Genomic DNA, 15,759 nt, shown 5'->3' on the forward strand with positions numbered 1-15,759 from the left:
TCAAGCTCAATGTAAAAAATCACCTTTATTTTTGTCAGATCCAAGAAATCTCTGACTACTTACAGATCACGAGATATTTTTCTGTGTCTACTTACTGAAGTTTTATAGTTTTAGCTTTTACATTTAGCCCTTTGGTCCATTTTAAATTAAGCTTTTTGTATAGCATGAGGAAAGGTCAAGGCTCATTTCCATATAGATATCTAGTTGATCAGTTATTATTTATTTGTATAATTATTTTTTTATTCTTATTGCTATTTTATCTATCCTTTTTGGCTGTGCAGCATGTGGGATCTTAGTTACCCAATCAGGGATCAAACCTGCACCCCCTGCAGTGGAAGCGCAGTCCTAACCACTGGACTGCTAGGGAATTCCTGCTCATTTCACTTCAGCTTCAAATAGTATTCCATGTGAGGATATACCAGTTTATTTATCTAATGAAGGACACAGTGGTTCTTTTGACAATTACAAATAAAGCTGCTGTAAACATCCATGTGCACTTTTTTGTGCAAAAATAAGTTTTGAACTCATTTGGTTAAACAACAGGGAGCGTGACTGCTGGATTATGTGGTGAAATATGTTTAACTTTGTAAAAAATTGCCAAACAGGTTTCCAAAGTGGCTGTACCATTTTGCATTCTCGCCTGTTGCTCCACATTCTCACTAATGTTTGGTGTTGTCAAGTTCTTGATTTCACTATTTAATGTGCATTTCCCTGATGACACATGATTGTCTAATGATGTCTAATGATCTATTTTTTGGCACTGCATCTTCTATGTCTTCTTCCTTATTTTTCTGGCACTAATTCGGAAGCAATCATCTCCATCAAGTTGCATTGTTAATTCCTCTGGTGTGATGTCTATTAGTTTTTGAAAATATCTGCATCTCAAACCCCTTCGCCCCCAACCTTCCCCCGCCTCATCTCATAAAGCTACAATCTCTTTCATGATTTCCTTGACTGGTTCTATCAGACTTTTTCTATAACAGCAATGATATCTTCAATGATATAATCCTTCCAGATTTTCGTGTTTTCTCTATTTGCATTCTCTTCCACAGCATTGACAATCCTTTCCATAGAGTACCATGTGTAACGAGCCTTAAAGGTCCTTAAGGCTAAAGGCTGAATTATAGATGTTGTATCTGTGTTCAATGCCTTCAGGGCTGAACTCATGGGATTCTGGGTAGCCAGGGGCATTGTTCAATATCAAAGAACTTTAAAAGGCAGTTCCTTACTGGCAAAGTACCTTCTGATTTCAGGGACAAAGCATCAGTGGAACCGATCCAGAAAAAGGGGTTTTGTCATCCAGGACCCCTTGTGGTACAACCAAAAGACTGGCAGCTCATGTTTATTTTTCCCCTTCAAGGCTCCGAGGTTAGCAGTTTTATACATAAGGGCAGTCTTGATCATAAACCCAACTGCATTTGCAGGTGTTAGCCTATCTCTTTCTGCTTTAAATCCCAGTGCTTGCTTTTCTTCCTTACTAATAAGGCTTCTTCTTTTTTTTTTTTTTTAAACCCAGAATAGGACACTTGTTGGCAGTAAAAACCTGTTCAGGCAGATATCCTTTCTCTTCCATGATTTCCTCAAAGGCATTTGGAACCCTGTCTGTTGCCTCTTGGTTGGCAGAAGTTGCTTCTCTTATCATCTTGATATTTATTAAACCAAACCTCTTTTTAAAATTATCAAATCATCTTTTGCTGGCGCTAAATTCTTTAGCTTTAGATCCTTCAATCCCTTTTGCTTTGTTGTCCATAGGTCTGTCTTCCTTATGTAGATCCTACACTCACATAAGAGCTACATTTTCATTATGAGATAAAAAGATATTTCAAAAAATGCACGGTATTCATACCTGCTGGCATAGCTGAAGCTATAGCTTCACAAATTTCCTTTCTTTCTTTTTTTTTTTTTTAAACACTGATCCTTATGTGGATTCATTTATCTTGAAATAGTGGGCAATCATAGCTGAAGAGCTCAATCTACAATACATATCAAGCAATTCAACTTTTTCTTGTAATGTCATAACCTTTCTCTGCTTCTTGGGAGCAACTCCAGCATCACTGTGGCACTTCATATGGGCCTATGAAATTATTCATAGTCTATGCTGTTGCACTAAAGATAATGAAAAATATCTGAAAACTATAAGGAATCACTTTTTAAGGCAATCACATGCATTTTGCTGCAAACTGATCACATGGAGATGATTACTATTACATAGCATTTTAAGCAGATACTTGAAACACCTGAGCTCACTGCAATAGCAATAGAAGGTTGCTACGAAATTTTTACAGCAGTGCAGTGTGTACTACAGTTAATTTTGAGAAGTTACACTTGAATACAGCATCTTTATGTTTGCTTCCATTTCTCTCAATGGTAAATGTATAGTCTATGTTTGTGGGAGTAAGTTTTGATGAATTTCACTGTTGCATTTTATGGGAAGCAAATGATAAAATAGACTATGTCTACATATATCTTCTGCATTCATGACATATTAACTTTTAAAATTTTTTCCAATATGTCAAGGCTAAGCAATTCATCTGCAAGTTCTTTCACACTGTCAAATCTCCTCCCAAATTGTCAATGTTTATTGAAAAAAAAATCCACAAATAAATGGATTCACACAATTCAAACATGTCAAATCCATGCTGTTCAATGGTCAACTGTAGTTGAGTGTGGCTTTAAAAAAAATTCAGTTTGATAATCTCTACTTTTTAAGTACAGTGTTCAGTTCATTGAGATTTAATATAATTTTAAAAGGGCGAGATATAAGTCTACCATCTTGTTATTTATTTTCTACTTCTCTGTACTTTCTTTCCTGTCATCTTTTCACTTAACTGAGAATTCATTAGTATGTCAATTTAATTTCTTTATTGGCTTTTTAGGTATATCTCTCAACACTTTAAAAAGTAATTCCTTCAACTTGGACAGCCAGATGCAAAAGATGAAACTAAAGCACTATGTCATATCACACAGAAAAATCAACTCAAAATGGATTAAAGACTCGAATGAGAGACCTCAAACAATAAAACTCCTAGAAGAAAACACATGTAGCATGCTCCTTGACACTGATCTTAGCAATATCTTTCTGGATATGTCTCCTCAGGCAAGGGAAACAAAAGCAAAATTGAATACATGGGCTCATATCAAACTAAAAACTTTCTGCACAGCAAAGGAAACCATCAACAAAATGAAAAGACAACATACCAAATGGGAGAAAATATTTGCAACTCATATATACATTAATTGGCTAATATCTCAAATATATAAAGAACTCAACAACAAAAAGACAAACAACCCAATTAAAAAATGGGCAGAAAAAAAATACAGTTATCATATGATCCATCAATCCCACTCATGGGTATTTATCCAGGAATGAGAAAAACTCTAATCTGAAAAGATACATGCACCCCAGTGTTCATCAGCATTGCAAACAGCAGTATTATTTGCAATAGCCAAGACAGAAACAACTCAAATGCCCAGTAATAGATCTGGTTTAAGAAGATATGAATCTCTCTCTCTCTATATATATAAATATACAAACACATATATCTCACACACACACACACACACAAAATGGGATATTACTCAACCATAAAAAAGCATGAAACATTTGTAACAACATGGATGGATGAGAGTATCAGTAAGTGAAGTAAGTCAAAGACAAATTATATGATATCACTTGTGTATGGAATCAGAAAAATAATACAAATGAATTTATATACCAAACAGAAACAGATTCACAAACATAGAAAACAAACTTACAGTTACCAAATTGGAAAAGGAGGTGTAAATTAGGGGTATAGAATTAACAAACTACTATATATAAAACAGACAAGCAACAAGGATTTACTGTATAGCACAGGGAATTTTATTCACAAAATTGTTTATTAACTGTACTTCAATTAAAAAAAACACAATGAGATATCACATCACATCTGTTAGAATAGCTATTATCAAAAAGGCAAGAAATAACAGGGTTGGCAAGGATGTGGAGAAAAGGAAACCCTCATACACTGTGTAAACAGGCGCAGTCACTATGGAGAAACAGTCCCCTCCAAATTAAGATTAGAACTATCACATGATCTATCCATATCTATCCCACTTGTGTACCTATCCAAAGAATACAAAAATACTAATTCAAAAAGATATATGCACCTCTATGTTCATCACAGCTTTATTTAGAACAGCCAAGATATGGAAATAACCTAAGTGTCTATCAATGAAAGAATAGAAAAAGACATGCTCCACACACAGACACACTAAATACAGCTCCACTGTAAAAAAACAATAGTGATTACCATAAATAGAATACCACTCAGCCATAAAACAGAGCAGTCACTACCAGAGGGGAAGGAGTGGGATGGAGGTGGGGGGTAAAACAGATAAAGAGGATCACCTGTATGGTGAGAGATAAGAACTACATTTTTTGTGGATAGCATGCTACAGTGTAAGAGGAAGAAAAAACATACACATGAAACTTGTGTTATAAACCAAAGTTACCTCAATAAAAATTAAATTAAAAAAAAGAAAGTAATTCCTTTACTAGTTCTCAAAGTACAGTGCACTCCAGCAGTGTCAACACCTGATACTTGGAAACTTCTTAAAATGCAAATTCTCAGGCTCTACCCCTGACTCTGAATCAGAAACTCTACGGCAGGGGCCAGCAACCTGTCCTTTATAAAGCTCTCCAGCTAATCTGATGTACATGTTCAAAAATGTTCAAAAATCTAAGGTTTTTGAACCTTAATATTCTAAGGCTTATAATATCCACTCTTCACGTATTACACTCTAATAATAATTAATACTGTATGCCTTCACAACAAATTTAAGAAACTTGAAACACAACAGTTACATTTAATGCATATATTTACCATTTCTGGAGTTCTGACTCTATAGTCAAGGTTCCATTTAGTATCATTTCCCCTCAACCTGAAACTTTCATTTGAGGTAACATCTAGTGTTCTCTTCCCATGAGAAGTCAGCAGCTATCTGTATCACTGTTCCTTATATATATTGTTTTCCTAAGATTGCTTTCAAGATCTGCTCTAACTGTGGGGTTCTGTACACATGTGGGTGTATGACTTGGGTTTTAGAGTACTAACGTGTGGTATGTGGCGTGTGTGTGTCACTCAGTCGTGCCCGGCTCTGTGATCCCATGAACAGAAGAGACTGATGGGCTACAGTATTTTTTCAGGCAAAAATACTGCATCGGGTTGCCATTCCCTTTTCCAGGCGATCTACGCAACCCAGGGATTGACCTCTTGCATCTCCTGCAATGGCAGGTGGATTCTTTACCACTGAGTAACCCGGAAAGCCCAGAGTATTAAAGACGCATACTTTTTTTTTTTTTAATTAAATTTGACTAAAGTGGCCAAAATGGCGGAGTAGAAAGATCTAGAGCTCACCTCTTCTCAGTGGCACAACAAAATTATAACTATTACAGAGCAAGTATTGATGAGAAAGACCAGAAGGCAAGCAAAGAAGATATACAACTAAAGACATAAAGGAACCATAACCAGACACGAAGGAGGGACAGGGACGCAGTAGTCAGGAACTATACCTCCACAAGGGTGACCCACAAAGGGGAGGATAATCACAACTGTAGAAGTTCTTCCGAAGGAGCAAGGGGATCTGAACTCCACAGACTTCCAGTTGTGGCTCTCCAAACTGGAAGTCCTGCACTGGGAAAACAAGCCCCACAACGTTTGCCCTTGAAGGCCAGCAGAGCATACATTCAGGAGAGCCAGAGTGCTGTGGGAAATAAACTCCATTCTTAAAGGGTGACACAAAACCTCATACGTTCTGGGACGCAGTGCAAGAGCAGTAATTCAAAAGGAGCCTTGGTTAGACCCACCTGCTGATCTCGGAGAGCCTCCCTGTGAGGCAGGAGCCAAGTGGAGCTCATCCAGGGGAAAAAGACACTTGTGGCAGGCATTTCTGGAAGCTTGTTCAACCAAGACACTGCCGCTGGCAAGCGCCATTTTTCAATCCTCACTCTAAGGTAGCAGGCTCAGACCCAGCCCCGCCCACCAGCCTGTCCGCACCAGTGCTGGGACACCTCAGGCCAAGCAGCTATCTTGGCGGGAACACAGCTCCGCCCACCAGCTGGCCAGCAGGGAGTCCCTGAGCCCACAGCCGCTTCAAGACCTGGCCTTATCCACCAGAGGGCCCAGGACCCACCACTGACACCAACGCACCCCTAGGGCCCTGTAGCCAGGGACTTTGGGACTGGTTCTGCCCACCAGTGAGCTGGCACTAGCCCCAGGACCGAGCCTCACCCACCAGTAGGTGGACACCAGCTCCAATATCCCAGTCCTACAGATGGAAAATCCAGGATCCAGCTCCATCTATCAAGGGGTGGGCACCAGCTAGGGGATCTGATACCCTGTCTCATCTTCCACTGGGTGGACGCTAGCCCCAGGACCACCACAGCCCTAGGGCCTGCTATTTCAGGATGCAGCCCACACACCAGCAGGCTGGCACCAGCCCCAAGACCCACTGAGTCCTGGCAGCCTAATACCAGCTCTGGGATACCTCTGGCCCCTCAGCTAGCTGCACATGGTGGAAATGCCCCCATTCACCAGTGGTGGGACACTAGGCCGGGGAAAACCAGGGGCTCTAGTCTGCCAACAGCAGGCTGATAGCTGCTCCTAGACGCTCTGGACCCCTCAACCAGTAGCCCCAAGATCCAGATCCATTGACACAAACTTTGGGATATCCCAGACCACACCCTCACCCCCAGGCAGCCATGCCAGGAACTGGCCCACCACCAGCACTAGATCTGGGACCCCAGATCTAGATCTGCAACCACCCACCCCAAAACCAGCTCCACCCACCAGTGAGCCAGCATCAGTCCCAGGACTCCCCACCCCGTTCCACAACCAGCCACCTGATGACCTAGCCCACAGACAGAAGCCTTCCACAAGGCAGAGCCTAGCAACCAACCAGGAGGAGGGTCAGCCACACCTACCAGACTGTCCATAAATAGTCCACCACGACAGAAGGATCCAGGCAGCCCACACAGGGAGCACCCCTAGAGAATACAGCTCTGGTGACCAGAGGGAAGTGAGCTGCTGGGAAGCACAGGAGATCTCTTACAAAAGGCCACTTCTCTGAGGTCAGGAAATGTTGTAGATTTAAGTTAAATCTTTATGACTTATTGACTTTTCTTGTGTATTTGTCTGTGTGTGTGTACATGTGTGTGCATGTGCATGCGTTCAGTTGTGTCCAACTCTTTGAGACCCCATGGACTGTAGCCCACCAGGCTTCTCTGTTTATGGAATTTTCCAGGCAAGAATACTAGAATAGGTTTCCATTTCCTCCTCCAGGGGATCGTCCTGACCCAGGGATCGAACCCACATCTCTTGTGTCTCCTGGACTGGCAGGTGGATTCTTTACCAACTGTGCCACCTGGGAAGCTATAGTACTGTATGTCAATTACATCTCAATAAAACTGGAAGAAAAAAAAATCAAATCTTTTGTCTTTTTACATGCCACTGTGCCTCTCTTTTACACTAATTATATGTTTCAGTTCAGTTCAGTCTCTCAGTCGTGTCCGACTCTTTGCAACCCCATGAATCAGCACGCCAGGCCTCCCTGTCCATCACCAACTCCCAGAGTTCACTCAAACTCACGTTCATCAAGTCAGTGATGCCATCCAGCCATCTCATCCTCTGTCGTCCCCTTCTCCTCCTGGCCCTCCCAGCATCAGAATCTTTTCCAATGAGTCAATATTGTCCCACAGGTCTCTGAGGCTCTATGAATGTTTTTTCCACTTTTTTCCTCCATGTTTTCACAATGGATCATTTATACTGATTTATTCTGAAGTTCACTGACTCTTACTTTTTGTTGTTTTCAATATGCTTTTAAGCCCATTTAGAAATTTTCTTTTCAGACACTATACTTTTAATTTTCTATTTATTTTATATAAGTAATTTCCATTTTTCTACTGTGATATCCCCATTAATTATGACCATATGTACATTTAAGTTCTTGAACATGTTTTATAACATATATTTTGAAACCAATTCCAATATCTGAGTCACCCTAGCATCTAATTCTGTTGATTGCTTTTGGTCTTAACTATAGAACCTGTTTTCTGTTTCTTCATAGGTTTAGTAATTTTTTATCATATGCTGACACCTCCCCTAGACCAAATAGAAACTTTCAAAAGCTCTAGTAGTTGATTCCTACAAACTTCTTTCATATTTTGATACATCTAGTCCCCCTATTCTGCATTGTAAAAAAGTACCTACTTACTGATCCTTTGTAAAACTTTCAGTTCTTATCAAATAATATCACTAGTCCTTAAAATTCTGGAGCAATTAACTTTTGAGGATTTCCTAGTTGGGTCTATAAGTCACTCTATTCACGTCAGCATTTCTCTGATTAGTCTACATTGTAGACTTTGTATATCTACTTATGTATATGGGGTTTTTAGAACTAACACATTTTTTCAGGAAAGCTCTCTCTTCCTCACTCTATCTCCATCCTCACTCCCAGACTAATTTTGTTAAGGGAGAGATCATATATATCACCTATAACTTCTGTACATGGTGGGTTATGACTAAATGCATTCTTCTCTTTTCCAATTGCATTTCATATGCATGATATAGCCTTTTCCCTGTTGTCTATTTTTCCTCTTCACTACCCATTTTTACAATATAATGAAAAAATGTGCCACTTTTATAACCAGGAAAAAATGATATAAATATGTAATTCAAGGCTCCGTTTCCTCCAGAAAATACGCTCTGATTAATCCAATGATTTTTTTCAAACTTTAACTCTATCTACTCACTGAACACCTTGCTATTGCTTGTATTACATAAACTGTAATTTTAGATTACCAAATTATTAAGGATTAACCTAAACTTGAGATTTTAGTGGCACTTTCCCTCAATGTTGTAACTGAAGTGACCATATAGAATCACTACCTACAAATTGACAGAATTTACATCTTTACAAAATTTTGAGCAAACTATTCAGTAGGTAGTTTAGTCATTTAGTCATTAGAAATGGAGTATTTATAAACCTAAAGATCACAAGAACAACAGTGTTTGTGAACTAACCAGGTAAGACTGGTCAGAAAAGAAAATCAATATAATATAGAAGCACAGATAAAACAAAATTTAAAAAATTTAAACATTACATTTCATTTTAAATTTCATCTTTGTGGCCGTTTACATTGTGGAAGACACTGCTTTGAAGATGTACACTTTTATCCAACTACTTTAAAACACAGACTTCACAGATGAAGAACAGTAACCTCTACAGAATATTGCTACAGAAATATAGTTTAAGCTTTCTAAATGTAAAGGCCATTTGTCTAAGAAAGGTTATCTTGGTGAAAAACCACAAGTCAAAATAGTAATAAACTTATCTTTACCTACCAGTAACTTTGGTTCCAATAACCAGGGGCAAAGGAATCTCGTCTGGGAGATCTTTGAATTGTGAAACATCTGCAACTTTCCTTTGTTGTAAGAGCCTTATTTTCTGCCGTTTCTGTTTTAATGCTGATCTCTCTTCCTCAAAAAATGCAGAAGAACATCTAGAATAAATTATAAAAATCATATAAAGTGATAACTGTCCTATATAAAAACTTCAAGTCACACCATCCATATCACTAATCCCTTTATTTCTTTCATTGAGTACTGTATTTAAAAATGGGTTCTTAAAAATAATAATTTTCTCTTGAAAGTAAATTACCTTTATGTTGTTTTAAAAACAGGATCTTGCAAGATTGAAAGACACATAAGCGAGTCTAGATTGCTTCTTCCTACAAAGCAGGAGGATCTATTGTTCACCAACCTTGACAAAACTGCATCTGGATCCCAGGTCCTCTCTTAAGAACAAAGTTCAATTTCAATATTCTATTCAAAAGAACATGATATTTTTCCTGTGACCTAGTGAGCATATCAATATAGGAATTAAAGATGAGACCTGCTGCCGTGTAAACTTTTAATCATATTTTCTGTCTTTAAGTATGAATACTGAATGTACTCTTATTCTCAGGGCCCATCTTATTTCTATTTTCAAATTCTAGGATGAACCAAAGGTATTTAAACATAGCTTTCATACCATAAAATATATATCCACAAAACTATCACTACAGTCAAGATAATGAACATATGAAGATATCAATCAGCCTGGACAGGAGAAGAATCTGGGGGAGAATGGATACACGTATATGCATGGCTGGGTCCCCTCGCTGGTCACCTGAAACTATCACAACATTGTTAGTTGGTTATATCCCAAGACAAAATTAAAAGTTAAAAAAAAAGAAAAGAAGAATGAGCTCTAAAACCATGAAAAGACATGGAGGAGCCTGAAATGCATCCTACCAAGTAAACGAGGCCAATTTGAAAAGGCTACATTTTGTGTGATCCTAATATATGACATTCCAGAAAATGCAAGGCTATGAAGACAATGAAAAGATCCATGGTTACCAGCAGTTGGTGAACTGGTAGAAATTGGAGGATTTTTAAGGCAGTGAAAATACTCTGTAAAATACTGATATTATAATGGTGGCTGTGTCACCATTTGTCAAAACCCATAGAATGCACACCACCAAGAGTGAACTCTAATGTAAACTCTGGACTTTGGATGATTATCACGTGTTGATGCAGGTTCATCGACTGTCCCAAATGGACCGCTCTGACAGAGGATACTAACAATGAGGGAGGCCACCCTCATTGTCGGGGGAGGGCAGTAAATGGAAAATCTCTGTACCTGCCTCTCAATTTTGTTGCAAATCTAAAACTGCTCTTAAAAAAATAAGTCTTATAAAAAAAAAAAATAAAGGGACAGGAACTGCCGAACAGTTTTTTCAAAGTGGTTATACCATTTTATAGTCCCATCAGCAGTGTATAAGAGTTCAAGTTTTCCCACAGATTCACCAACACTTGGCATGCTTAGTCGTGTAAATTTTTAACACTGTGGTTTTAATTTGCATTTTCCTACTGATTAATATGTTTAATATCCTCTTATTGGTTTATATGATATCTCTACATCACTGATGAATTATCTATTTAAAACTTTTTTTACCAAGTTGTCAAATGGGATGTTTGATTCTTTTTATTTTGGGGTTGTACCACACAGCATACAGAATTTAAGTTCCCCAACCAGGGATCAAACATGTGCCCTCTGCAGTGAAAAATGTGGATCCCTAACCAGCAGACCACCAGGGAATTCCCGTTTGAGCTTCATTACTGAATGTTCAGAGTTCTTCATACATTCTGGATATAATACACACTTCCGGCAATCGAATTTTATTTAAATAGCATTTTTGCATAATAAATACATTCACAGGCTTCTAATTTAAAAGGTTCAAAAGGCATTGAAAACTCTAGGACTTCCCTCGTGGTCAAGTGGTTAAGTGTCTGCTTTGCAATGCAGGGGATACTAGTTTGATCCCTGGTCCAGGAAGATTCCACATGCCACAGAGAAACTAGGCCCATGCACTGCAACTGCTGAGCCCACACTCTAGAGCCCATGCCCTCAGTAAGAGAAGCCACTGCAATTGAGAAGCCTGCAAACTGCAAGAAAGAATAGCCCTCGCTCACTGCAACTAGAGAAAGCCCGTGTAGCAATGAAGACCCAGCACAGCCAAAAATAACTAACTAAATGAGATTAAAAAAAGAAAACTCTAACATTTTTGTCCCTCGGTTTCCTATTCTGTCTTCCAGATGATGACAATAAATTTTCTACACACCCTTTATTGATATTATACTTTAGAAATATACATGCAAGAAATACTTATGTTCCCTTCCTATTTTTCTCAAATAGCTACAATATGCTCTGTTGTGTATTCTGCTTTCTTAAAGTATCTTAGCAGTAAATAAGAAACTTCCTCTGATTTTAAATTAAATGATTTCCGTTTTCTCCTATATGGAGGTATCCTATTTTAATTAATCATTCCTCTATTTATGGACACTTAGGTTTTTAAAAATCTTTTGCTTCTACAAATAGCACTGTACATGTCATTTTATCCATGTATAAAATGGATATACTTCTTTATATACTTTATATACTCCATAAAATGGAGTACTTCTTTACTCATAGAAGTACTAGGTCAAAGAGTATGGGAATTTGTAAATTTGCAGTTATTACCAAACTGCCCTCCAGAGGTTACATAAATTTACTCTCTTACCACCAACGGTGGCTTTTTCACCACACCATTGCCAACCCAATATATTCAAACTTTAGGAACTCTATTGTTCTGATAGCTAAAAAACAGGATCTTGGCATACTTTGATTTTTTATTTCTCATTATAAGTAAGACTGAACTCTTTCATCTCTTTAGAAGAGCCACTTCTTTCTCCTTTCTTAGGTACTGTTTGTATAAACAGACATTTTTATTACAGGTTATTTGATATTTTTTACTGATTCGTAAAGATTGAGGGCAGAAGAAGGGGATGACAGAGGATGAGATGGTTGGATGGCATCACCAACTCATTGGACATGAGTTTGAGTAAACTCCGGCAGTTGGTGATGGACAGGGAGGCCTGGCATGCCACAGTCCGTGGGGTTGCAAAGAGTCGGACACGACTGAGCAACTGAACTGATTAGTAGTTCTTCACATACTTAGAAATTGGTCCTTTGTGGTAAGAATGGAGAAGGCAATGGCACCCGACTCCAGTATTCTTGCCTGGAGAATCCCATGGATGGAGGAGCCTGGTGGGCTGTAGTCCATGGGGTTGCTGGGAGTTGGACACGACTGAGCAACTTCCCTTTCACTTTTCACTTTCATTCATTGGAGAAGGAAATGGCAACCCACTCCAGTGATCTTTCCTGGAGAATCCCAAGGACGGGGGAGCCTGGTGGGCTTCCGTCTCTGGGGTCGCAGAGAGTCAGACACGACTGAAGTGACTTAGCAGCAGCAGCAGCGGTAAGAATTATAAATATTTCTGTCATTGTCTTTTGACTTTATGGGGTTTTTTGGGGGTGAGCAATGCAAAATGCTTTTTTTTTTTTTTTTTACAAAATCAAATTTATCAATATTTTCTTTTATGATTCCTAGCTCTGGGGACTATTAAAAAGATCTTCCCCAATTCAAGATTAAGCAAAACTCTCCTACAGGTTCCTCTAGTAGTTTTACTGCTTCATTTAAAAAATCTGAATCTTTGATCCTTTCAAATCTTTCCTGGAAGGTCTGAGGTATGAAATCAACTTGTGTTTTCTTAGATTGCTTCAAAGTGGTCTCAATATCCACTGAATAAATAATTTAACCTCCTTCTCCCCTGTATGCCTGAGATGCAATCAGTGTTATTATGTATTAAAATTCTGTGGACATCTTTGATTCAATAAAGATATTTTAACCTTACTGGAGTATAGCTGATTTACAGTGTTGTGTTAATTTCATGGACTGTCTCTCCTTTATAATTCATCTTTTTATTCAAGTACCACTAATGACATCATTTTGATTATGATGTTATATCAACATTAATATCTGATAATACATACTACAAACATATGTATGATAACACAATCTCCCCTCATTACTTTGTTTCTTCAGAATTTTCCTGGCTCTTCCTGCTTGATTTCTTTTCTTTATGTGAAATTTAGAATGAGTTGGTCTAGTTTTTTTTTTTTAAAGGCCTACTGATATTTTCACTGGGACTGATTTTAGAATGCTGAGTATTCTGCACATTTCCTGCTAAGCTGTTTCCTGGCTTCTTTTTTTTAGGATATTTGCAAAAGTATATCATATCAATAATTTGTAGTGTACGTCAGCTTCCTTAAAAAAAAGAAAAACTACAAACTTCTGCTGATAATAAAGACTTGATTTAAACTGTTAATTTATCTTGATGAAGTAAAGAACTCTAAGATTCAACAATGTTATGGTAACCCTATTAACAGAGGATAAATTAGCAAGAGAAATAATGACAATCAAACTGCAGAATTATAACTAAACAATAAAATAGTGACTAATACCTCATTCTGACAATAATCAGAAACAGTGTGGCTCAATTTACTCAAACATGTAAAGTTACAGCAAAAAGCCCCCAAATGGCCTAAAGTAATTACCAAAGACCATAAATTACCTGTGTGAAACACAATACACATCACATTTTAATTTGTTCTTATAAACGAGGGAAATACTTAAAACAACAGCAGCACTGACACTTTTTAATACAATAGATAAAATAAATGTAAACCAGTTCAATGAAAAGTTCTCCTTGAATTTCATTATTATCTATAGAAATCATGTAAACTAAATTCCAGGTCTATTTGTTCAAGTCACTTTATATTTCAAGTCTTCCCTAAATTTTCCTACCATTTAAAATAAAAAACTCTTAAACAAGCTTTTACTAGGCTGACAGATCAAACATGAGAACTAATGATATATAGTATATTACAACATTTCACTCAGCCATTAAAAAGAATACATTTGAATCAGTTCTAATGAGGTGGATGAAACTGGAGCCTATTATACAGAGTGAAGTAAGCCAGAAGGAAAAACACCAATACAGTATACTAACGCATATATATGGAATTTAGAAAGATGCTAACAATAACCCTGTGTATGAGACAGCAAAAGAGACACTGATGTATAGAACAGTCTTATGGACTCTGTGGGAGAGGGAGAGGGTGGAAAGATTTGGGAGAATGGCATTGAAACATGTAAAATATCATGTATGAAATGAGATGCCAGTCCGGGTTCGATGCACGATTCTGGATGCTTGGGGCTAGAGTACTGGGATGACCCAGAGGGATGGTATGGGGAGGGAGGAGGGAGGAGGGTTCAGGATGGGGAACACATGTATACCTGTGGCGGATTCATTTTGATATTTGGCAAAACTAACACAATTATGTAAAGTTTAAAAATAAAATAAAACTAAAAAAAAAAAAAGTAATATAAGATTTTCTGATATATCAAGAAAGCAAGATAACACTAGAAAAGGAAAGGTAGTTTCACATGAAAGATAATTTGAAAAGTAATTCTCAGGAAGTAACATATTGGATATATTCACTTGATTCATTTTTATATAAAGTAAAACATGCATTTGTGGAAAGGATAATAAGTGGATCACTTATTATCTTGAAGTCATAATAAGAGTTTTAAAAAAGGTAATAATAATGTATATATAATCTCACAGCTTCATTAAATGCTTGTGAGGGCATCCTTAAATATTTTCTGGGACACAATGGGGCATCAATTTCAGTTCAGTCGCTCAGTCGTGTCTGACTTTTTGCAACCCCATTAACCACAGCATGCCAGGCCTCCCTGTCCCTCACCAACTCCCGGAGTTTACCCAAACTCTAGTCCACTGAGTTGGAGATGCCATCCAACCATCCCATCCTCTGTCGTCCCCTTCTCCTCCCGCCCTCAATCTTTCCCAGCATCAGGGTCTTTTCAAATGAGTCAGCCCTTTGCATCAGGTAGCCAAAGTATTGGAGTTTCAGCTTCAACATCAGTCCTTCCAATGAACACCCAGGATTGATCTCCTTTAGGATGGACTGGTTGGATCTCCTTGCAGTCCAAGGGACTCTCAAGAGTCCTCTAAAACACCACAGTTCAAAAGCATCAATTTTTCGGCGCTCAGCTTTCTTTATAGTTCAACTCTCACATCCAAACATGACTACTGGAAAAACCATAGCTTGGACTAGATGAACCTTTGTTGGCAAAGTAATGTCTCTGCTTTTTAATATGCTGTCTAGATTGGTCATAATTTTCCTTCCAAGGAGTAAGCATCTTTTAATTTTATGGCTGGAATCACCATCTGCAGTGATTTTGGAGCCTAAAAAAATAAAGTCAGCCACTGT

General features: G+C 38.0%; 1 protein-coding gene across 1 annotated transcript in view; it reads right to left on the minus strand.

Moving 5' to 3' along the window:
• The window catches only part of LIN9 (lin-9 DREAM MuvB core complex component), an 85,662-nt gene that overhangs the window by 41,415 nt on the left and 28,488 nt on the right, over positions 1-15,759 (minus strand). Inside the window, exon 7 of the mRNA XM_010852871.1 lies at positions 9,384-9,541. Coding sequence (XP_010851173.1) covers positions 9,384-9,541 — 158 coding nt within the window. The remainder of the gene's footprint in view (positions 1-9,383; positions 9,542-15,759) is intronic.

Source organism: Bison bison, unplaced genomic scaffold (assembly GCF_000754665.1).
Source record: "Bison bison bison isolate TAMUID 2011002044 unplaced genomic scaffold, Bison_UMD1.0 scf7180017864317, whole genome shotgun sequence".
In the NCBI taxonomy this organism is placed as follows: domain Eukaryota; kingdom Metazoa; phylum Chordata; class Mammalia; order Artiodactyla; family Bovidae; genus Bison; species Bison bison.